Source organism: Centroberyx gerrardi, chromosome 9 (assembly GCF_048128805.1).
Source record: "Centroberyx gerrardi isolate f3 chromosome 9, fCenGer3.hap1.cur.20231027, whole genome shotgun sequence".
NCBI lineage: Eukaryota > Metazoa > Chordata > Actinopteri > Beryciformes > Berycidae > Centroberyx > Centroberyx gerrardi.
Window position 1 is genome coordinate 4,886,641 of NC_136005.1, and position 23,711 is coordinate 4,910,351.

The 23,711-nt window shown below is 43.9% G+C and overlaps 2 protein-coding genes across 2 annotated transcripts in view; one reads left to right on the forward strand and one right to left on the reverse strand.

Annotated features, from left to right (window-relative positions):
- LOC139931926 (adhesion G protein-coupled receptor D2) overlaps nt 1–10,147 on the forward strand; it is a 113,402-nt gene extending 103,255 nt beyond the window's left edge. The window contains exon 24 of the mRNA XM_071925564.2: nt 10,022–10,147. Within this exon, the coding sequence (XP_071781665.2) occupies nt 10,022–10,147 (126 nt within the window). The remainder of the gene's footprint in view (nt 1–10,021) is intronic.
- Nucleotides 10,148–14,540: 4,393 nt separating this feature from the next.
- Nucleotides 14,541–23,711, reverse strand: part of nr5a2 (nuclear receptor subfamily 5, group A, member 2) — an 82,466-nt gene continuing 73,295 nt past the window's right edge. The window contains exon 7 of the mRNA XM_071925567.1: nt 14,541–14,788. Coding sequence (XP_071781668.1) covers nt 14,541–14,788 — 248 coding nt within the window. The remainder of the gene's footprint in view (nt 14,789–23,711) is intronic.

Below are 23,711 nucleotides of genomic sequence, written 5' to 3' on the forward strand. Positions count from 1 at the left end.
AGGATCCTGTCTGTCAAAGTGTTATTATTTTGCCACCAAAGCCTTAAAATACCTGCTGTTCTTTAAAAAGTACCATTACTTGTCTTAATTTTGTCGTTTTGTAAGAGTAGGTGTTGCTTTTTCAAATAGTAGATATCTTATTTTTTAATAAAACTCACACAGACATTTATACAGATGTATGATGCTGAACTTTTTCTCCATCCATAAGAAGAATCGTTCGAGAAATAAACTAGTTGGCTCTAATGTATATAAAATTCAAGAGATGATTGTCTGCACCCCTAAAGCAGGAAAGGTGCAGGATGAATGCACGAAGGCGGACTTCTACAACGACTGCCACTGTAGGAATCAGTAAATATGTGTGTGTGTACATGGATGACCGACCCGGGCCCATCCAGAAGCCCGAGCGTCGGCCCTCCGCTGCCTCCCGGCCCCCCCCGGCTCGTCCGCGGCTGAGCCGGTATCGATCCGATTGCCGCGCTGTGCTCGGTGCGTTCAGCCTCGGGCCAACTCTCGACTCCTTGCAGCCTTACCTCGCTCACCTCACATTAGACTCTGCGCAGCGCTTGATATACAGTTGTGAGGTGTTAGTCTCCGGTATGCACTCCCAGCGAGAGAACTTGTCAAATGTCAGTCAACTTGAGCTCTATTAGAAGACCGCGCGCTTGCCGTCAATCTTGCATCGGTCGCTGGAGGTAGATTCGATGACTTGCATTATGTTTGCTTGGTTTTGTGTGTGTGTGTTGTGTTTGGAAATACTCAATCATTAATATTGTTTAGTAAAAACTTAATTACTGCTCTTTGTTCTGTCTTGCCTTTTTTTTGGCCTATTCTTTCCCTCTCTCTTTGATTCTGTCTCCCCCATGCAAACTCTACATGAAGCCATATTTAACCAGGCCAGTTGAGCAAAGGCTTATGGGAGCATTTACAGAAGGGAGCGTGCTTGCTCTTTTCCGGCAATACCCTGCTTCACATTCATACAGTGCCACACATTCCCTCCTCGGAGCTGCCCGGTACAAACAGTCTTCTACTGGGGCCGCCGAGCAGCTCCACTGAGCAGCTGGGGGCTTCAGTGCCTTGCTCAAGGGCAGCTCAACAGTCGCTGTTGAGAGCATTGGGAAAGGGAGCGTGTTCACAGACACTGATGAAGGCCAGGAGGCCGAAAAACGTTTTCTCTGCGATGGGAATAAAGTGATCCGCTATATAAAACTGTTTCTACTGAGTGGGACTCTTTTTATTCTACTGCAGGGTAACGCATCAACCGGTCTGAGCGCAGTTGTTTCTACATGACAGTTTATCCATGACCCACATTTTCCCAGCCTGTCTGGGGGTTTGGACAGGCGAGCTTCTGGTCACAAGCTCATTATACATGTTCACACGTTCACTCCTGGGGAACCACTGAGCAGCTCCACTGGACCAGTTTAGGGGTTCAGTGCCTTGCTCAGTAGTTGTTTAGGGAGGGGAAAACGTTTATTATTCGCTCACCCCACCCAGATTTTACCATCTGATCAAGGGATTCGAATGGCCTCTCTAACCTTTAGGCTATACAGGACTTCCCTTTCTCTCTCTCTGACTCTCAAATGCTCTCCTCCCCTGTTACACCCGCCCGGTGATCTGCCCCACCCCTTGTTCCTGCCCTCTCTTCCCTGGTCGTCCCAGGGAAGGGATATCCAAGCAGCTGACAGTGCTGCCCTACATGGCAGCCCGTTCTGTGCGTTTTGCACACACAGAATGGTCTGCCATGTACGACTGGACCAAGGCCTGGAGGGATGGGGGTGCAGTTCCCTCTGCAACCGGCACCAGGGATTATAATGATGACCAACTTGGTCCAGCCCAGACATTGGTTGGAGACCAATCAGAGCCTGTACTCTCTGGATGCCTCCCTGTTAGCTTCCTCAGCAGAAACCACTGCCGGTCCCACAAATCACTAAAATTCAAACGATCACATGATTAACGAGTAGATGCGAGTGAAAGAGAAAATGAGCGATTCGTCTCTCTGTGTCCCTGCTGAGACTTTTTTCTCAGGACTAGCTCGTCACAGATCAGCAGCAGCTTGACAAAATCGTCACTGCAGGTGATGAGAAGCAGCTTTTCCCCCCGTTACACTTTAACTCCCGTCCGCTCTAAAACAGAGTTCCGGCCCAAACAGATGCTGGCGGGGTGTTCCCCAAGGATCTACACCGGGGCCCCTACTCTTCTCTTTCATAGCTCTGTGGAGGTCTGTGATGTTCATTTACAGGAGCCTCCGTTACAGTGTCGCTGCTGCCGCTGGCAAAGCATCCAGGCTCTTATGACTCCTCAGTAGCTTACAGAAACCGGTGGCGTCCCTCGAGAGAGACGGCAGACAAAATAAGCGTTGTTTCCCATCGTAGCAACTATCTGAGAGCAGCTGTTTGCGTCTGAAGGCCTGCCAGAAATCGTCTGTGGCACTCTGAATCAGAGAAGGAAAGAAAGGAGGCATGGACGGAGGGAAGGATGAAAAGAAAGGATTTTTTTTTTTTTTTTTTTGCTTGATTCAGCTCTCTTAAGGGTTTTAGTATTGATCTAACCAGTAGACCGGCAGATGTACGTGTGCAGACACGTGCGAAAATATTCATATATATTCACAGCACATGAGCAGAGGCGCACACATGGAGACACACACACGCACACATGCACATGCACACACACACGTCTAAATTGAAGTTGAATCTTTTGTGTTTGTCACATATAAGCAGTGCTACACACTCAAGGATATACAGTATTGGATTTATGATTTCGAATTTATAACTTTATTTGTTTATCAGCATTTACATAGCACTTTGCAGTCAAAACAAAAGCAGCATTGTAAACACAAAACATCAAAGTTAAAGACAGAGAAAAGACACCTCAATAAAAGTCTTACATTAAGGCCAGTCTGTAAAAGTGTGTTTTTCACCTCCTCAGGCAGGTAGCGGTAAAGTCGGAGGGCCTTGATGGAAGAAGTCATTCAGTTGCCAAGGCATTCAAGTGTCTGTTTGACTGTGTATTTATACTCATTTTAATACATTTTTGTATGTAGACAGGCAGACAGATAGATAGATAGATAGATAGATATGTAAGTAACTGCTGTTCTGCTTTATATACTCTAGTGTGTGTGTGTGTGTGTGTGTGTGTGTGTGTGTGTGTGATTGGTGGTGTAAGCCCATCCAGCTCTCCTGTTCTATGTTGTTTCCTCAGCTTTCCATCAGTAGGTCTCAACTCAAGGCCGCTGGTGGACCCAGGAGACCCCGACCAGGCCTGCGCTGGTTAGATCTGATGGGATCTGAGCCCCCCCATCCCCATCCCCACCCCCCAACCCCATCCCCACCCCCCCATCCCATCCCCACCCCCCCATCCCCCAATCCATACAGGCAGTAGAGTATGGATGGATATGTGTGTGTTTGTGTGTGTGTGTTTGTGTGTGTGGAGAAAGATGTGCGAGAGAGACAGAGAGATGTCATGTGAAAAGGATTTTTTAAAATATATTATATTGAACAGAATCCATTTAGAAAACAAAAATCATTAGCTGAAGTTCAGTATTCAGTAATAACCCGCATTATGTTAATTCAAATACTGTAATGTTCGTTTTGCTACTTTCTATTACTGATTGATACACAATAGTGATTCAACCTATATGGACTACCGTATTTCCTCTAATATTGGCCCGGGCCTTTATTTACCTCAACTGCAGAGGGTACCAGGCCTTTATTGGAAGCAGGCTTATATTAGAGACAGGCCTTTATTTCTAATTCCCTCTGTTTGATAAGTATATTTGCTCATATTTTAGTACGAAGCCTCCTTGTTTTCTGATCTGCTTCTGTTGGGGTACGTTAGGTAGACGTTTTTTTGTTACTACAATGCATTATGATAATTACGGTAATCGACGACGGCACACTCCAGAGACTTCCGCCGGCCGAGCCGTCTTGTGGCACTTGCACGTTACTACAAACTACAGATACAAACAGGCACCAGGAGTTTACCGGTATCCACCGTTGTTTACATGTAAGCTGAAGCTAACTGAAGCTAACTGAAGCTAAAGTAGAATCTATACAATTATACGTTGTTTATTTCGATGCATATGCGCAAGCTCAGTCCACCTGACAGCCCTCTGTTCTGTCGGCGGAGAGAGAGACACAGACAAGCATGGAGGTTTCGGCGCGCCGAGGGCTTACTGCCGACGCTTCCCGGAGTTTCCCGGGGGCACGGTGCCGGCCGGTGCCGATAGCTGGGCGCCGATTTGTTCCCGGTGATCCGGCCGAGATTTCAGCGGGGGTCCCAACGCCGATGCGTCACCGGGCGTCTGGGGCTTGGATCGGGAGGATCAATGCGGGCCGTGGGCGCGGTGGAGAGGACAGTGGCCTTTATTTGTTCGTGAAATCACAGGAATATTTTTCTCTGCCGCAGCACAGAGCGCTGTGGGGTGAAAGGGCGTTACGGCGGAGTGATCTAGTTCTGGACGGTCAGGTCAGACTGTAAACAGTAGAGTTCGGTAGAAGACGATCCGCTGTGGAAACGGTGCCGCTGCTTTCCAGGCCGTGGAGAGAAATACGTCAGTCGCTCTCCGTATCGTTTTCACAGACTGGCTTTTTTGGAGATATTTTGACAAACAGTTTGGACTCATTGTTGCAGCAAGAGGCAGCGGAGCTCGCTGCTTCAACCCACAGCTGACTCTGGAGACAATATTGTCTGTGGGTCCAAGTAGAGCTGAACAATTAATCAAAAGAAAATCAAAATCACAAGATGAATGTCTGCAATTTTCCAAATCGCAGAGGCTGCAATTAATTGCTTAAGAGAGAGGAGCGTCCAAAATGGATTTCTAAACAAGGTGCTTTAGAGCTGCAGGTTATCTTTGGTCCCTGAATCAAGTACAATATTGGTGAAATTTGCACCAATATGGTGCAATTTGCACCAATATGGTGAAATTTCATCATACTTAATCTCAAGAAATCCTGCACACTGACATCTATTGTTTTTTTTTGTTTTGTTTTTTAAAAAAATCACTTTTCTTTAAAAAAAAATTTAAGTTCTAAAAGATTTATGACAAGAAAAACTTGTGATGATATGAATCGCAGTTTAAATCGCAATTGCAATATTCTGTCAAATAATTGCAATTACATTTTTTGTCAATATCTTTCCGCCCTAGTACTGCAGGTATGTAAAAGACAAATTATATATAGGCCCAAAATCTCTGAACTTATCCTTTAACAGCTACCATCAAGTTCCCTCTGAGCAAGGTAGCCCTCAGTGTGCTGCAGTGGAGCTGCTCAGAGTGTGAAGTCTAACTGAACGTGACGCTCGGTGTTGCCAGGCAATCTTCCCTGGATAAAATAAAGGGTTACACAAAACTTTTTCTCAAGGAGAAACGTACTCTTTGGTGTCTAGAGCTTGTACGGCATGTCACATCCCTGTCAAAAATTGTCTCGCTCTGCATGTAGTCATACTTTTACCTTTTTTTTTTTCTCATTTCAATCCGCTGTAACTTGTCCATGAGGGCTGACCTTTTGTTATCAACATGTCAGTTGTCAATTGTCAACTGACAAAGCCGCATTTCCCTGACAAACAGACTCTTGAGTTCGAAGCCTTGTGCATGTCCTCCGAGGATAAGTTGTTTACATGTTGACTTAAAGCATCCATAGGACTCCATTAATGGCATCCATAAGTACGCCGAATTCATTTTAGAGTGAATAACAAACCCACTCTCCTAAGGACTCTTGCACATCTATCATCAACAGCGCAGTGACTGACAATCCTTTAACCGTGTGTTTTTTTTTCCTGCTGCATGCATTGAATGTTTATATTGTTCGAGACCGTGATCGCGGGACCTTGAATGTGTTTTTCCTTGTTTTTTTTTTTTTTATTTGGTGAGGTATTCATCAAAATCTGTGTTTTCTTGAATCGGGCGTTAGGTGGCGGGGCGGGGGAGGGGAGGGGCCTGAAGAGCGGTGTCGTGACATTCAGGTTGTCGTCTTACTCCCGCCGCCCCGCGCCTCTTTCACTCTCGCCTCTTTTTGCCTTCGGCGAAGCAAAGGTCAGATTCCGCGTGCAGTCAAGCATTCACCTTCGCCACTTGGCTGTGGTCTGGCGAGATTAAGCGAGATTAAGCCTTTGTGTCTTGCGTTCTCCTCCGCGCGCCAGGTTCATCGCTCTTACAACGGAGCCGAGCAAACACGGGAGAAAAGAGTGTGTATGTGTGTGCGCGTGTGTGTGTGTGTGTGTTTTTAAAAGACGTTGGCGCAACCGTTTTAACAGGGCGACTGTGTTTGAATTAGATGTTCTAGCCCCCCGCTCGCTAAATGGATTTCTGAAGTGGCTGTAGTTGGGGGCTTTCAATCGGATGCAACCTTGAGTCCTTTTTTATGTGAGCTCTGTAGGATTTAAGTGCCGGTATAACATGAGCACGACTGAATGCATACTCCTCATTTTTTGAAATTGAAAAATCTCCAAAGGCTCTCCCCATTGTGCAGGCAATTAATGGAATGCTGGCAGCGAGGTTCAGGTGCTTAAAAGTTGTATTTTTTCTGTCTCTCTCTCTCTTTTTAATGACTAATAAAGGATAATCATCATAGAAAAAAAACATCTTAATGCTGTAGGCTTCCTCTTTATGCGCAGTGATGTATAATGCATGCTTTGAAATGAAACGGCAGCGGCCTTCGACCATTCCATCTCCAAACCTCAATGTATTTGTTTTGCATGCCGCACTGAGGGTTTTGCATAACAATGGCGAGTGTTCCCATTTAAAAACGCTTGCCTATTAATTTGATCTTTACATTTTTAAAGTTTGTCCGTCAGGCTGCCAAACAACGGGGCCCCCCGGTCACTGTTTGGCGTAAGTGATTAGAAACTTGGCTAATTGCCTCTCTGAAGAGTTGTGCCGTTTGTTTTCAGCCTCCTCGCTCGGCATCAGTGAGCTTCCACCGGCTTTAACATTGAAACAGGTGAGTGAACGTGACGATGTCTCTGGCTATGGAGACTATTTCAAGTCCGTTTTTATACATTTATAGCGTATTGACTTGATTTTGGTGTTATGGAATTGATCGACCGTCTACAAAACTGCAACAGAATGAACCTGGAGGAGAAAAAGGCCGTAGATTGTAAAGCAGAGAATGAACAAGCTTTCTGCTGGCTTGTTTGGGCCGGATAGAAGAGAGAGAAACTAATGGATTGCACATTTAATCAACCTGCTAACAGAACGGTTTCACATGTTTCATGGATAACTGTGGACATGATAATAGATAGATGTTCCGACGGCCTGCGTCAACGTTTAAAACCCGTATAAATGTAGCGTCAAAACAGAAGTGGAGACGTCCGGAGCTGTTGCCTGCATCGTTTTGTGAAATAAGGACCTAAATATCTTTCTGATGTCAGTTCAAAACAGTTTCTAAAGCGATCTTAATATGAATTTTCACAGTGCTGTAATATCAAATTCTGAAATGTTGTGCTTGTTTGGATTGCCGTTGAACTTGGCCAACTCCTGTATGTCGCTGTCTGTGAAATGCTTGCTGGGTATAATAAGATGATGCATAAGAAAGCCAAAACAAGCAGAAAAATCTGATATTTAACCCAGATCTGATCTTCTGATGGGGCAGAGGGTAATACCTGTGGCTGCTGTCACAGTCCTATCCTCCTTTAAATGTTGTGGCCAGAGTCTGAAATTAACTTTTTGTCTCACCTGCCAAGAATAATTTTTGTCAGCCAAAATAATTAATATATGTTTTTCATATAAATATATCACCCTGCCTGTTTGTTTTCAATGCTGTTTCATGTATACAATCAGGTACTGTGTGTTAATTTAAAACTTGCTCACTCACTTATACAGTCGATCAAGTTTGTAACTAATCAAGTGCAACAGAATTCAAAATTACAGTTGAAGAGAACAGCCAATCAGCAGCCAGTTTGATACAGAGCCATTGATTCGATTTGCTGACGGTCAGAGAGCGTACGGTGGCCAGCAGGGACAAAGTTCGGGAAAGGGCGAAACCAAAGACTGCGTCTAACCAAGGCGTTCAGATGTGATCGCCTCGTGGGTGACCCCTTATTGATCTATCCGGCGAAGACAAGTTAATTCCGGGGCCGGGCTGTGGCTCTGCTCGGGCCTGCGTCTCCTCCAGGCTCCAAACGCCCAGCTGTCTTACTCCGGCTCCCGCTTTTGTTCAGTGGCACCTTCTTCTTCCACTCTTGGAACACTTCCAGAAGCTTTTTTTTTTTTTCCTTTTGCCCTCAGTCCCTTTTCTCTTTGACTGCGCTTTGACAATGCAGGGAAACGTACAAGCGCATCTCGGTAAACACGTATGATGTGGTCCCAGAGTTTAAGAGCTTCACACAGCACTGGCAGACAGAACTTCGGGCTGTTTGCGCGACGGAAGGGAAAACTCGTTTAGAAACTGACAGCACTGCATCTGGTTGTGTGTGTGTGTGTGTGAGCAAAACTGCGTCTGTGTATGTGTGTGTTTTGTGTTGCTTTTGGCAACTTATTCATTTGTGTGTTTTTTTTTTCCTCCTCTCTGTTCGGTTATCTTTTGAGCTAGTCGGCTCGGAGCTGGTGTCTACCTTCGGGGATGCGCGTAGCATGCATTTCTGAGTATTTTCACCTGAGGCTGCACTTGTTAGAGTCTGCGGATAAATGTATATACATTATTTATACAAATTCATGGCGAGTGAAAGCAGGTTTAACACATTTACAGACAGGAGGCCAGGCACTGCAAGCCAAGCTCCGAGTGAGGATTCCAACGCTGTGCGCCGGGGATGGAGCTGGCCGCTTGCCCGGCTGTGACCGGCATCCTTAATGCCGCACCGCAACACCGCTAACGCGATCATCACCGCCTCAGCATATCATTTGCTTTGTGGAGAGAGAGAAAAAAAAAAAAAATTAGCAAATAGATGGTCAAAAGTTCAGGATTTTATTACATTTGCACAAAGCAATGAGACGTTTTTCGAGACTTGTCGGGGATAATTGCTGGATTTCGGCTTGGAAAAATCCTGAAAATGTAGAAAATTTGAGAGTCAGCTGCACATACAGTACTGGATTACAGAGACAAAGTCAGCATTTGTTGTTGTACTTCTGTTAAGTAAAGGGTGCAGTGAAACTTTATCCAATAGTCATTAGATTCCCAATATTATAATTACAGAGTATAGACAACTATTCAAGGTTTCCCATTTTAGAAGGGCAAAATTTACATTCAACCCAGAGGATGTGAGTCTGTAAGTGTTGAACAATGGCTGGGTGAGTACATGAGTGTGTGTGTGTGTGTGTGTGTGTGTGTGTCGGCTGAGGTATATGAAAGGAAAAACTCTGTACTTGGTTCGATGTCTCACCTGTCTCTTTCATTTACTGTTATGCCTTGTGTGTAATGTAAAATACAAGAAGATGATAATGAAAATTATTTTTCACTTCATTTAGCTGACGATTATAACCTCAAAAGCTTTGTTGTTTTGTAACAAAGGTCTTTAGATGACTCATGTTACCTTCATGCCAGCAATCAGTGTGTAATAGTGGCAGTCTGGTTTTTCAAATAGTGGATGTCTCATTTTTATGAAAACTCAAAGGGAGAGGAGTTTTTATGAAAACTCAAAGGGAGAGGAGAGGGAGAGAGAGAGAGTGGGCAGAGCTTTACCTTTAAACTTTAAAATGCTTTTTTTTGTGAAATAATTTCCAACACTAGGCTAGAAGACCTCATTAATTCAGGTTCATTCACTCATGGATTGGTGGGCTTTGTTGAGGGTTTTCATTTTAAAACATTGTTTATCGTCTTTGGAAATATTTTTGCTACTTGAAATTCATGAATTTGTCATTCAAAAGGCAGATAGTGCAAAAACTATTATGTAAGCAGAGACTGAAAACTTTTAAGAGAAAGCCAAAAATGTGCTTTACTTTCATAACCAGCAATTTTTTTGTCAGATCAGGGGTCAGCATTTTCAGACGGAGATTCATTTGTTCATGTTCTCCTTTCTCCCACCAAAATCTGCAGCTGTGATTTCACCGCTGTGTTTTCCGACCTCAGTCCCGTGTGCCTCTCTCTCCGTCCAGGAGCCTCCCGACGCCTCGCCGGCCGGCTGCAGCCTCCACGTTCCCATGGAGCTCGAGTTTACCACTTCCTGTTTCCCTCGCAGCCCCGCGCCTCCGAAAAGCTACGGCCTCGTCTACGTGGACTGACCCGGGCCGTCGCCACGGTGACCGTCATTTGATTTGGTGATTTTTTATTTTTTATTTTCAGTTAATTAAGAATTGATTAAATCATTTTTTTTTTTGTTTTTATTCTGGCTCTTTTTTTCTTCTTCATTCTAGAGACGCAGGAAGATTTGTTACCTCTGTGTCTCTGAGCATCTCATTAATATTGTTTGCTTGTATTGTCAGTGATCTCGGACTTTAATCTTATTCTACTGTTGCACTCATTTTAAGACACTCTGGATAAGAGTCTGAGCTAAATGCCTAAAATGTAAACGTTGGTTTTTCCATTTTTTCCTCATCCAATTTCTTTGTATTCTTTCGTATCTTTATGTGTTAAATTTCCTGTGTCAGTGACTGTTTTTTCTGTTTCTTGTCTGTTCATGTTTCATGGCTGCACTTGCTGTACATTCGCTTGTAAAAGATTTATATGGTCCGGTAATGTGTGTGGTAGCACTGCGGTGTGTTATAAAAGGTGAGTAATACTGTACAGCCTTCTCCTCGTCTGCTTCTTTCCCCTCATGTTTATATATATTTTTTAACACAAATTCATTGTGATTCATTTTTGATTATATCCATGAACTCTGTAGATATGGAGGAATGTCTGCAGAGACAGACCAAGAGTGCAGTTAAACCTCCTTACCTAACATTCATAGTGGGAAAAAACGTATTTGAAGAAATTCATTCCAAAAATGAGATATCCACCATTTGATAAAAGCAATATCTACTCTTTCAAATTCTTTCAAAAAAGTAATTTTGAAAAATATTCAAGTTATTAGTTATTAAATGTCTTTTTCCCTCCAAATGAGGTGTAGAAATCTATATTTTTGCACCAAGGAGTAAAACATTTGTATTCTAAAGCTGGATATCGCTTGGGAATGAATCTCCTCATTCCTAAATATCATTTCAATATAAGAACACTACAGACTGTTATGTGACTGAATATCTTATAACCCCCAAATTAATCAGATGGAACTGGACAGCATGAGTGAGCGGAGGAAGCGAGAGAACGGCGTTGTAAGCATAATAATTATTTATTGAAATATGAGGAAAAATTCCATCAGCTTCAGAGAAACACTCCCCAGGACCAGGAAGTGATGTGAGAGGGGCGGTCAGAATGACAGCAGGGGGCAAAGGTCATAGACAAGCGGAAGGAGGGTCAGCATTTTGTCCTTTTTGTGTATGTAAATGAGAATGTGAATACACAAAGGCAGCCATTACAGAAGTCCCCCATGTGTTTCTGCTGCATCTATCCTGCATACAAGTCCGTCTTGCACCTTACACACTAGATTCAAATGAGTATATTGTAAAACAAACCTTATTATATCCTATAAACCTATTAACCAGGTTATCAGACTATTCCTTATGACATCTGACAGCTGAAAAGACAGCAAAACTTCACTTTTTTTCCCCCCCAAATAACTCCTCTTGGGGATGGAGCAGGAGTGCAGCAAGCTTCTAGTAAAAAGAAAAAAAGTGGGACTTGTGCAATGGCTGCATGTGTGTGTGTGTGTGTGTGTGTGACTGTATTGCATGCACATGGTATGGGGTTTTGCCCGTATGTTTGAGGAAGTCCAAGGCAGCTGCAGAACCTAAACACAGAATCTGAGATGGAGGAGGAGGAGGAGGAGGAAGAGGAGGAGGAGGAGGAGGAGGGAGGTTAAAAGATAAAAGATAAAAGAGGATAAAAGATTGTCTGATCAATAGACACAATTAATAAGGAGGGGGTCGGGGATCAAGACAAGCTTAATTATGTCATGAAGTTAAAGCCAAATGTTTCGCCAAAAGGGCTTTTTGCACGTCTTGTTAAAAAACACGTCTTTGTTCGAATGAATACTGAATGAATTTTACCACCAACACTCAGCAACGCAGAGATGTTTTCATATCTTTGTGGGGGGGGGAAAGGAAGAAAATGGACCTTATTCCATCACTGACAGGTGTAGAATGAATGTGATGGCATTGAAATGAACGTACTGTACAATAAACATGCCATTGAAAGACTTTTTTGATCATTCTGTGCCTCGGCGACAGGGAGACAGATAAAACACCACAGGTTGTTGTCGTGTGTCGGGACATTTTGGTAAAACCGGTAACAACAACTACATGTGTAGGATTCCACATTAGGGGATAATTTGGGACGCCAAACTTCACGATGGCGGGAAAATAAAGAGCCGGTTTTGTTCGTTTTGGACACAATACCAGAAATCACAGCTCACAGGGGACAGATGCAGTCTTTGGTATCAGAGCAAACCGGACAGAACAACGATGCAGTTTGAAATTCAATAAGAAGAAACTGATGTGGCACGGACATCATTCACACCTACTCGCTTAAATACAATACTCTTTTCAATGTACAGACTTCCATAAACATTTAAAAAAAAAAAAAAAAGGAAAGAAGGAAAAAAATTGCGGTGATATTTTTTTTATGATCATTATTTCTGCTCCTGAACTGCATCTCAGAACAACTATTTGGGGGAAAAAAACAGAACATGCTACAGTAAACAAATTTATTCTGGCGTGGACACCTCACGTCGTGTAACACAAAGATGGAAACCCAGAGACGCAATAAATTATCTTCATTATTAAGCCGTAACCAGTGACATACTGTACATCAAAAAGGCAGAGCACTGTAAAAAAAAGAAAAGTTCTACAAAAAACGGTTGGAAACTGAAACGGAACCCTTATACAGCAATGCAAAAGAAACAAAATGTTTGAATGCCAACAGACACAGATAGAAATTAAAATTTTAAGTGTGATTCCTTTCTGATTTTAGTGTCTCACGACATAATTTAAGTACTGCTCAAAAGAAATAAAAAAATAAGAGTAAAACACTGTACACACACCAAAGAAAGCAAACCAGAAGGATCTTTTTTTTTTTTTTTTCATTTCGTTAATTTCATTTTTTAGGAAATCATTGCTTTGCAATTTATGCTTCATCACAGTTCTCTCCCATATGACCACATGAATGTAAACACCTCTTGAATTATTCTTTTTTTAATTTTTTACAACATTAATACTTTATATATATATTTGTACATATTTTCATTCACATCTGCACGGTTAGCTAGCATGGTAATGAAATAAGGCAAGACTCACATAACTGTGACATCACAAATCTTTTTTTCTCTTATAATACTGATAGTTAAGGTGTTTGTCACTTCCCTCTTCTGGTCTGGTCTGTTCTGGTCTGTTCTGGTCTGTTCTGGTCTGTTCTGCAGGCTTTGGTCTGTCCGGACAGAGGCGGCTCGATCCTCCAGAATCACACTTTTTTTTTTGTTCCAGTTTTAACAAAAGGGAGGGTGTATTTGTTATTTTTTTTGGCGGGAAAAATTGGTTATAAATACATTTGATTCAACTGACAATATTCACTGAATTCATCTACGTGTTTTTAAAACTGGTCTTTCTGAGGTACACAGTGAAAGATGTTTCGGGGAGGTGGAATAAGAAAAAGGGGGGACCACAATGTGACCGTGAGGAGGAAACAACTGCCATTTTTTCCCAAAAAACTTACTTTATTTTTCTTCTTATTTGTCCTGTTTTTCATTTCTGTTTGTTACTGGAAGGTTCTTTTTTAGGGGGGTGAGCGGCTCTGCACAAGGCCCGGGACATTTGTACTGTCAGTTGCTTGTCAAGCTGCCTCGGCGGCCATCTTGTGTGACTTCAAAACAGACGTGACGGTAGTTAGGTAGGTAGATAAGAGTCTCCGGCCCGGCTGACATGCCTGCCCGCTTGTTTTTACAGTACCAACACCGGCAGCTAGAAGCCGGCTTCAAAGAGAGAGCGCACCGCAGGACCGTCCGCCAAAATGACCCACCGCCCGTCACCAGTCCCTCGCCGCCGGTGGGCCGGAGCTTCCTTTCTCAGCACAAAAAGGGCGGGAAAATACTCAAGGGGTTGTTTGTTCTTAAAGTTACAGCCTGCCAGTCTTTGCATCACCTTGATAGTCTGTGTCTGTGCAGACTAGAAGAGTCAAATGCAGAGTTTCTTTCAAGAGTTTTTTTTTTCTTCTTTCCTTTCAATATCGTCTCTTTCTGAGAATCGGCACGGTTGAGGAGAACCAGCGCTTCCAGAGTTTTGTTTTTTCTCAGAGTAAAGGGATTCATATGCTGTGTGTGTGTGTGTGTGTGTGTGTGTGCTGTGTCAGTCTGTGTGTGTGTGTGTGTGTATTTGTCCAAATCTGTACTTCAAGTGTCACTTGACCGTCAAAATGAGTTGAAAATAAACAAGATGCTAACGCTCCACCCCCCCCCCGAATCGTCACACAGTCTACGCTGGGTCGGGGGTTAGCGAAAGCATCAGCATGGGCGGAGTTTGGGGGCTGCGGCGAGAATCTCGGGACCCCCGCACAGTTGCATTGTGGGTAAAGCGCAGTCCCCCCTCCCTAAGCCCTCTTGGCGTGCAGCATCTCGATGAGCAGGTTGTTGCAGGGCACGTCGCCGTTCAGGTGTTTGTAGTACAGGTATTCCTCGGCCTGCAGGCTGATGGCTCGGATCTCGGGCAGCCGGAGCAGCAGCTGGCCGAACTTGTCCGTCTGCTGCGGGTAGTTGCACATGACGTAGTCCAGCAGCGCCGCGTTCACCTGCTCCTGCACGCTCTCCACCAGGTGGAAGTTCTCCAGGTTCTTCACATCTGGAGGAGTGAGGGAGAAGAAAAGGAAGCGCTGGTTAGATGAAGATGAAATTTTAATGATCCCTGTGGGGAAGCCGGACAGGTAAAAGGATACAGCAAAGAGAAATGGAGTATAGGCGAAACAGAGGGCCTAATGCACCCTCTGGCAGCCATGTTGGAGGTCCACAGCTTTTAGGCAACAGTGACTGAACAGCTGAACAGACCTGAATAGACATGGTTCATTTCTGTGGCGTTTTTGACTGGGAACCGATTATTTTGTTCGATTTTGTTGTTTTTTTAGCTAGCACCTGGTCAGCTAAAAATCACCACTAGCAAACATATTGAGCAGAAGCTAGCGTTAGTGGCTAGTAGCTAGTAGCTGCATGTTAACATTACATAACAGCAGTTGCTTTGCTAGTAGCTAGTAGGAGCAGAGTCTAGAACTAAAGTCTATTCACTTTTGCAAACAAAAGGACAGTCCAGGCACTCCAAATATAAAAATATAACCGCGAGGAAGAAAATACTTAAAAAGCCTTTATTTGTAGTGGCATCATTAAAAAAAAGCCAACATGTTTCGACTACTGTAGGTCTTCTTCAGGGCTTTAAACAGGCTCTATTCACTTTTACTTATAATATTACTGAATTGACCTACACCCACACCACAACCATCTTTTTCAGGTATCTCTCTTTTTTCTTGCCTGGTTTCTAGCCTGTCTTACAATGAAAAATCCAAAGAAAATGACAAAAATTTGAATTGTACCAAGTGTATCTTACTCCTGATAAATCCAAAATATTTATCAAAAAGGTACGTATCTTGTCATTTCATTATACTCATAAGAAGTCTAGACAGAAATTGTATAGGCCTACATTTTATTTTAAATGATTAATTATCAGTTGAGTTACAGCTTTTTGAAATTCATCGCTCCACATATGTAACATTGGACATTTTTTGTTGAAGCCTGGTAAAAGCTATCCCGCAAGTTGTATTTAGAGGTTAGAGTGTCCTTAAATGCAGCGTTTGGGTAATTTGTGTTCTCATTTATCAGTGAGCAGGGTTACAGGTTGAATTCCTTGGTTGCAGCTCGTTTTTACTTTAAAGAGGACTTTAAAATTGCACCGCATGACGAAACCCCCCCCCCCTCCTCCCCTCCCTTCTTCTCCTCTGAATCGTCTCTTGAGAGTGTGATGTAGAGGGAATCAGGTGAGGGCAAAAAAAAAAAAAAAAAAAAAAAAGGCTGTACTCCTGAGAGATTCATTCATTCCCCAGGAGTAAATGAATTATGTAGGGCAGAATTACAGCCGTATTAGTGGTGGAGCTGCTCTTCTTCTTCACCGTCCTCTATTTTACCAAAACAAAACAGAACGTATAGTTATTATTAGTGAACAAAATCCAGAGATAAAGTTTTTAAAAAGCATTATTCTCATGGAAAACAATAAGAATCACTTTAATTGCCAAGTGCAATAAAAGTGCAGAAACTTATCTTGGTGACAAGACTTCTTTTTTTTTTTACTAACATTAATTTCTAGTGCAAAATGAATTTTAGCGTATGTTCCCTCTGTCCAAAATCCTCCCTTTCCGCACAGCTATAAGCACTTTTCCTTGACAATAATAAGCTCACTGGGGGTTTGGGCAGATTATTGCAAGACAAGACAAAAATGTGCTAAATGGATAATGGTGGAGCGCGGCGCTGTGTGTGCTTCTCATGATTATGAAGCACAGGGCTACAGAATATGGAATCAGCCAGCAGTGTGTGTGTGTGTGTGTGTGTGTGTGTGTGATCTTTTATTAATCCGTTTGACCCCAGGTTGAGTGGGCTCACGGAGGGCTAATGTGGAATGACGGAGTCCCTGTGTCTAGCTGACACCTCCGGACCAATCACACACACACACACCCTCGCACACACACACACTAATGGACCGTCCATCGTACGCTAATGAACCAGCTGACACACACACACACACACACACACACACACTCCACTGCCTCCTGAAGCAGTCTACCTTCTCCTGACCATTGGCACCCTTACTCCCCACACACACACACACACACACTCACTACTTCACTTCTCTCTTACATTAACATATAACCACTCTATCTCTCACACACACAATCTCTGCCTTTCTCTCTCTCTCACACATACACTAATCCATGTAAATACACACACACACTCTCTCGCTCACACAGTTTGCCCACCCCTCCCCTCACACACACACACACACACACCCAGAGCATTAGGAGGGAGGAGGGGGAGATAAATCAGCAGCTAATGAGGTCTAGAGAATGAGAAGCCAGTCCTTCAAGGCACCTCCATCTATGATGCACTCTACCATGCTATTACAGTCTGTGTGTGTTCGAATGTGTGTGTGTGTGTGTGTGTGTGTGTTCGGGGCATAATGTGTAAGTGTGGCTGCTTGTGTGTGGGTGTGTGTTTTGCATTGGAGTTTGTCTATAGCGTGTGTGTGTGTGTGTGTGTGTGTGTTCACCCTGACCCCTCAGTGACACGGCGGGGGGCTAAATAAGGCCAAGAGGAGGGCAGGAAGGGGGGTGGGGGGGGGGTGGAAGGGAGGGGTGCAGGGGTAGAAGGGGGGGGCGGGGGCGGGGGGGGTGACAAAGGAGCCTCCAAACAAACATGACATGTGCTTTTTCCTGCTGCCACTCAGCTGTCTGACCCCCTATCAGACTCCTGAACCGGCGGTCACACCACCAACAGACTGAGACGGATTAATATAGACTCAACACAGGAACAGAGTGTGTGAGGTTAGGGTTAACACACACAGCCGTCCCACACAGGTCAGTACACGTTTCTGTAGATGTGCCAGAGTTAGACCAAAAAGATAGTTTCATCTCAAAAAGGATCGTTTTCATCCGCAGTCCCTGGCCAAATGTCATTTATGGCTATCTAGAATTAAAGTAAATATTTCAAAAAAAAAAAAATAACACAAGCAGAGGACACAAGACGACACGTAGCAGAGCATGATGCACATCAGTGACAAGACACGGGACAACACTTAAGCTCACAGATCTTGATAATAGGGCTGAAAGATATTGACAAAAAATCGATTATTTGACAGAATATTGCAATTTATATTCAATATTCAACTGCGATCATCATATCTTCACGTTTTTCTTGTCATACATTTTTTTAGAACTTTTTTTTGCAGCCTTTGGAAATTGCAGAAATTCATATTGCGATTTGTTTTTTTTAGATTAATTGTCCAGCTCTATTTGATAAGTAGGATACAAACAGTATCCTACTTATCCATCCAAGATAAAAGACTTGGTCTTGGTCTTGAAAAGTTGGGAAGAGTTGCCCAAAAAGTCGTGGGAACTTATTCTCGTTCAGTCCCAGTGCATTTTCTGTGTCTGTATAACCTGCTGTCACTTCACAAAATGCGAGGAATAATCTTCCATCATAGAGCGATATGGTCTAGTAGTTGACAGTCATATCGCCCAGCCACAGTCGACATACATCATACTGAGGATAGACCAAACGATCAAAATCTTTAAATTCTTGGGAAGGTCTGGGAAAAGTCTGGAAACCTTGTGACATGGATCAGGTTTTGACAGGGAAATGAAATTGAAAAGCTTATGAGGATGAATGTGAAACCTCAGCAGGCCGCGTTAAGGATAATGAGGAATTACATTTTTACAAATGCACTTTTGAGTCGTGAGAATTATTTAGCGTAAGTGAATTGTTTAGTGTAATATAATATGAGTGAGGACAAGCGCTCTCAGCAGTGCAGACGCTGTCGATGGGAAATGTTTTCTCTCGCCGCTTAATAATCGATTCAGGGTTTTCAAGCCCCTTTTGACTTTGATTTGGTTAATGCAGCAACATGACGAGGCGAGCACAGATCACGGCAAAAACATGAGGTGTTGCCATGGTTTCTCAGAAAGATTTGTCTGTCTGTGTGTCTGCATGAGTGTGTATGTGTAGAGGGAGGGTTGATGGGTGTGTATGTGTATGTTGGGGGGAGGGAGGGAGGGAGGGAGGGGTGAAGAGGGAGGGGGGGGGGGGGGGCACCCAAAACTACAGAGAATTACTACCCAATGTCTCTGTCAAGCTAATTAGGGGGAAAACGAGGCAAAAAGACAGCATTTTAATTGCTAATTATTACCAGGGCCCCTTTTGAAAAAATAATGAAAGAGGGCTTCCAAAAAAGAAAAGAAGAAAAAAAAAGAAAAAGCACAACACTCCTCTCGCTGATGACCGATGACAATAGCTTGATATCTTCTCCTCTCTGCAAAGACGGCGGGCGAGCGGAGAGCCGGGCGAGTAAACAGAGAGGCTGGAGAGGAATTATTCTCTCGTTTTGATCAAATCAGAAGGCTGGACTGACGATAATTTACTGATCAGTGAAGGGTGGGAGAGCGGCGAGGAAGGAGAGAGAGGGGATAGGGGGGAAAACGAGAGTCGTATTTTGATCAACGCCGCCCAGACGGAGTCAGGTCGGAGCGTTAAGTGTGCTAAGCGCTCCTCTCCTTCTTCTTCAACCCCCCTCCCACCCCTCCTCTCTCTCACTCTCTCTCTCTCTCTCTCTCTCTCTTTCTCCTCCATCTCATCGTTCAGTCACTGTGGGACTAATTATCAACTTTTTTTCACATAAAACAGCCACAGTGCGCTGCAGCGCCGCGTCCAAACGCTCAAATGGAAACCCCGAGGTCCCGCGGAATACATTGTTTCGTTTGACGGCCGATCACGCCGGAGCCAGCGACCCAGCGTGCGAGTACACACACACACACACACTCACACACACACACACACACACACACTCATTCTCTCTCTCTCTCACAGAACCCCTGAATTCACAGCTGTGCTTTTTAATTAGACTAGATCTGCTCTGCGCTGTGATTCACTCACCGAGGTGTGTATGTGTTTGTGTGTGTGTGCTGTGTGTGTGTGTGCTGCTCTTAGACTCCTTCACCACCCCTTACAATCAACCTGCTCCAGGGACACACACACACACACACACACACACACACATACACACACACACAGCATTCAGACACACTGCGCATTCACTCATGCAAATACCCGCTCCATCACTCCACTGTGATCTTGCTGATGCCTCACAGATTGGACGCTCTGCTCTGGAGAAGCTCTGACCAGAAAAAAAAACGACTCCTTCCAATAATTAATCAACTGAAATAGCCCGAAAAGGCAAAATAAGAATCATCATTTGGTGTCAAAGTTCACCATTGTCTGCATGAGCAAGCAGGCATCACTTTATTTTTGGGCGTAAGATGCCAAAGAGGTAGAGAAGCACTGTACTGCACAGTAATTTAGCCTGGTGATAGAAGCTAGTTGTATATGAACTATACCTCAGCACATAGTCTATAGTCTCTAATTTGTATTACATTTCTCCACTATGAAAGGATTAAGTGACAGTAGCACCAAGTAGACAAACCATTTTCACCTGTTTTCCATGTTAAAAGGTTTGCTAATGGTTAAGTTTAGTCATAAAACACTTCAGTTAAGGTTAGGGTTAGGTTTAGGCGACTAAAACATTAAGGTTAGGTAACTAAAACAACTTATGTTTTGGTTATGCTTAAATAAGAAAACTATAGAAAACTTCTTGGCATGAGTTGGGAACCCAGGTCATCGGAGTTGAAGGCAAATGTTTGTGTCCATCTACCAGCCCGACCACAACACTTTCCATCGCGCTATTTCAATATCCAACTACTACCTGCTTCTAGTCGTTTCTCCTTCAGGTAATCCCTTTGTGGTGGGAAAACATATTTCTCTCACCTTGAGCAAGGCACTGAACCCCCTACTCACTCATTATGGGTCCCTCTGAGTAAGACTGTCAGCTAAATGCATAAAATGAAAAAATGAAAATGTAACAATAACCATAAGGGGTAATGTCTCCTCTACTCACTTTATGATTCGCTCTGGATAAGAGCATCAGATAAATGCCCAAATTGTAAATAAAAAATATAGATCAGCAGTTTTTTCCCTCCTTGATGAATACTGAAATGAGGATGTTTACTTGAAGCCTCTGCTGTAATAACGTAATATCCATGACAAAACAACACCGTGTTCTCTGACCATTACAGCTTTAGTGCCCCAATCAATAAACCTCGAAGTCACATGCTGCCGATTCGCTCTACCTTTTAAACTTTAGAACATGTGTTTCCTGCCGGGTCCAAAAACAACACATAAAACTCCCGAGTCATAAACAGTTATTGAGTCAAGCGCTGTCAGTAAACTCGGCCAATTAAACGTGAGTGGAAGACAAAGTAGTCACTTCCTGTATAGGCGGGAATCGGGGCTCGCCTCTCCAATGGGATTTTCACAAGCGTTTATACGAGCCTATCAAAGCCGAGGCACTTTTTTACAACGGCAGCGGCGCTTCAAAGAGCGAGGAGTGGCTGCAGCTAGGGCCGAGTTGTGTTTATGGCACACTATTGGACTGTTATCAAGCCAACACTGTCTATTGCTACTTTATTCATTATTAACCTGCCTGTCAGCGCGGCTCCAATCAGGGAGGGGGGCGGCGAAGGAAGAGAACCCAGTAACCCTTGACTCTGGGTGGGATGGAAGAGGCCAAGTGAGGTCTCTGGGCCGACTATCTATCCTGGAGGAAGGATAAGCCAATGTGTAGAGCTACCTGTTTATTGGGAGAATGTGTGTGTGTGTGTGTGTGTGTGTGTGTGTGTGTGTGTGTTAAAAACAGGGCAGTAAGGGGCAATAGGGCAAGAGGCAACGGCCGCATGGTCATCGTCTAAGTAGCCTATTATCTCAGTTATCGTGCACTGCTCTGATACGTAAACTAGGCTTTGTATGTGATGTTATTTTGGTTGAGAAAAAATAAAATTTCCCTCCCTTCGCCCTCCCTTTGCCCTTATACACACACAAATACATGAAGTATCCACTGTAACCATCTATCTCAAACACACACACACACACACACACCTAGACACACAAACATTCACCTCAGCCGTCAGTTCACCGTCAGTACCCCACTGACAGCGTTTCACGTGGATGTGTGTTTTTTCCTACAGGAGGCTCTGCTTCCCCATTAGAGCATTACAGTCCTTATCTGCAGTATCTATCCACCTAGCTCGCTAGCAAACAAGCCTCCCTGCTCCCCGGAGCTCTCCACTTCCTTGTTTTCCTCCAACTCCCATTTGGGGAATTCCCCCCCCTCCTCCTCCACGACGCCTCCACATTAGAGGAGAGAGAAAACGGGGGGTAAAACCCGGGGCTGTACGCCTCTTAACATTTAATAGGGGTCTTTGAGGCGGGATACACCAAAGGCTAACAGGCTAGCTAGCATCACAGCAGCGCTATCGCAGGCTACAAACGGAGCGTATTTAAGTACGGGAGAGTTTATAGGTCGTCACTTTGGGCCGTTATCAACCTACAGCTGGATTTTGATCTCTAATAAAGATACAAGGCTTGATACACACACACACACACACACTGGGTGTTAAAAGAGGTTATTTCTGATAGGAGATTAGCTGTAGGTAAGATGGGGTCTTAACATAACTTTCTTCTTTTTGATTCTTCCCCCTTCATTCTACAAGGGGAGCTGATTTTATTGTGAACTGGGGGTTAATTTATTCACAGAAGTTGGATGACAGTGGTTGGTGCCTCCACACAAGAACATATATACCATTATTATAATATAACAATCTTACATATTCTATCTAGAGCACCTTACAGCACCTGTATAGCTAACTTTAAATGAAAGGTATAGTTCAGAGGCCTTCACACGGGAAGTCTTCATGGGCCAGAATGATCTAAAGTACACTTTATGCTCAATAATTTTTTTCATCCATTTAACAAAGGCCTCATTAGGCGCTTAACAGTGACCCTTCATTTCAACAGTGTACAGTGACCCTTTATTTCAATAGCATAGCATACATGCCCTAAAGCTAACATAGAGCCCGATGTCCAGAGGCCAAATATCCTCAGCGCTAACAATGCATAATAACAACTGTCTCATAGTTCCTGGTTCAGAAAACAAGCCACCAGTGGGGACAGGCTTTTGTCAGCGTGTCAGAATAAAGCATGAAGGCTTAATTTGCTCGCCGGCTCGTCAAACCGCCCCCCCTTTAGCCACTCGGGGGGCCAAACACCACGCGGCTATGAAAGAGAATTAAGCAAGGACGGTCCAGTTGGGGATATATTAAGTCAAATCTAAACCTCTGCCGACAACATTGCTATTGTTGTTAAGCTAAGCAGGTAGCGGCTGGTCCTGTCCTGTCGCCCAAGGACGGGTCGGCGGGCTCGGCGGGGCGATGGAAAGAGGTCGAGAGATGTTGAGAGGATGGGAAAAGCGCCTTAGGTCTGATGAAATAAACAAGAGAAAAGGCGCTCGGAGCAGGAGGGAGACAAGCTTCTCTCGTTGTCTAATGCCGGCTGGAAGGCGCTGGGGCTTTGTCCTGAGGTGAAGGGGAAAACAAATTTACATCCTGCATCCGTCGGTCCTGTCTGCGGCTGTGTTATTACGGACTTTGAGGCCCGCTGTAGATGGGCACAGGCAGGGAGGTTTATATCAATGGGAATAAGGATTAAGAATGTGCCCTCCCTGTACTATAGGTTATACCTGACTGTCCGAGAGAGTTTGCATATACTGACACAGTGTTTTCTTGGCTGGTACGTATTCTGAAACAGAGGGTATCCAAGGATAACTCAAAGAAATAAAAAAGTGTTTTTTTCCCTTGCATATGCAATACTAAGTCCAGGTTTTCAGAGTAAAATTCAATCAAACTCGCACTGGGGCAAACCTGGGGAACAGAAAAAAAAATCATATTGTCTCAGCATTATGAAAATCCATTTGCCAGAGGGACACTGAGAGACTTGAATCAGCAATGAACCTAGTGCTTAGGCCTCTCTGGTCCCACTAGTCTTTTTTTTTTAGCCCCCCCCCTCCCTTTTGCCCCCTTCTTTAGCCCCCCCTGAGGCAGAACCAAATGCCTTTCAATGAGCCGACC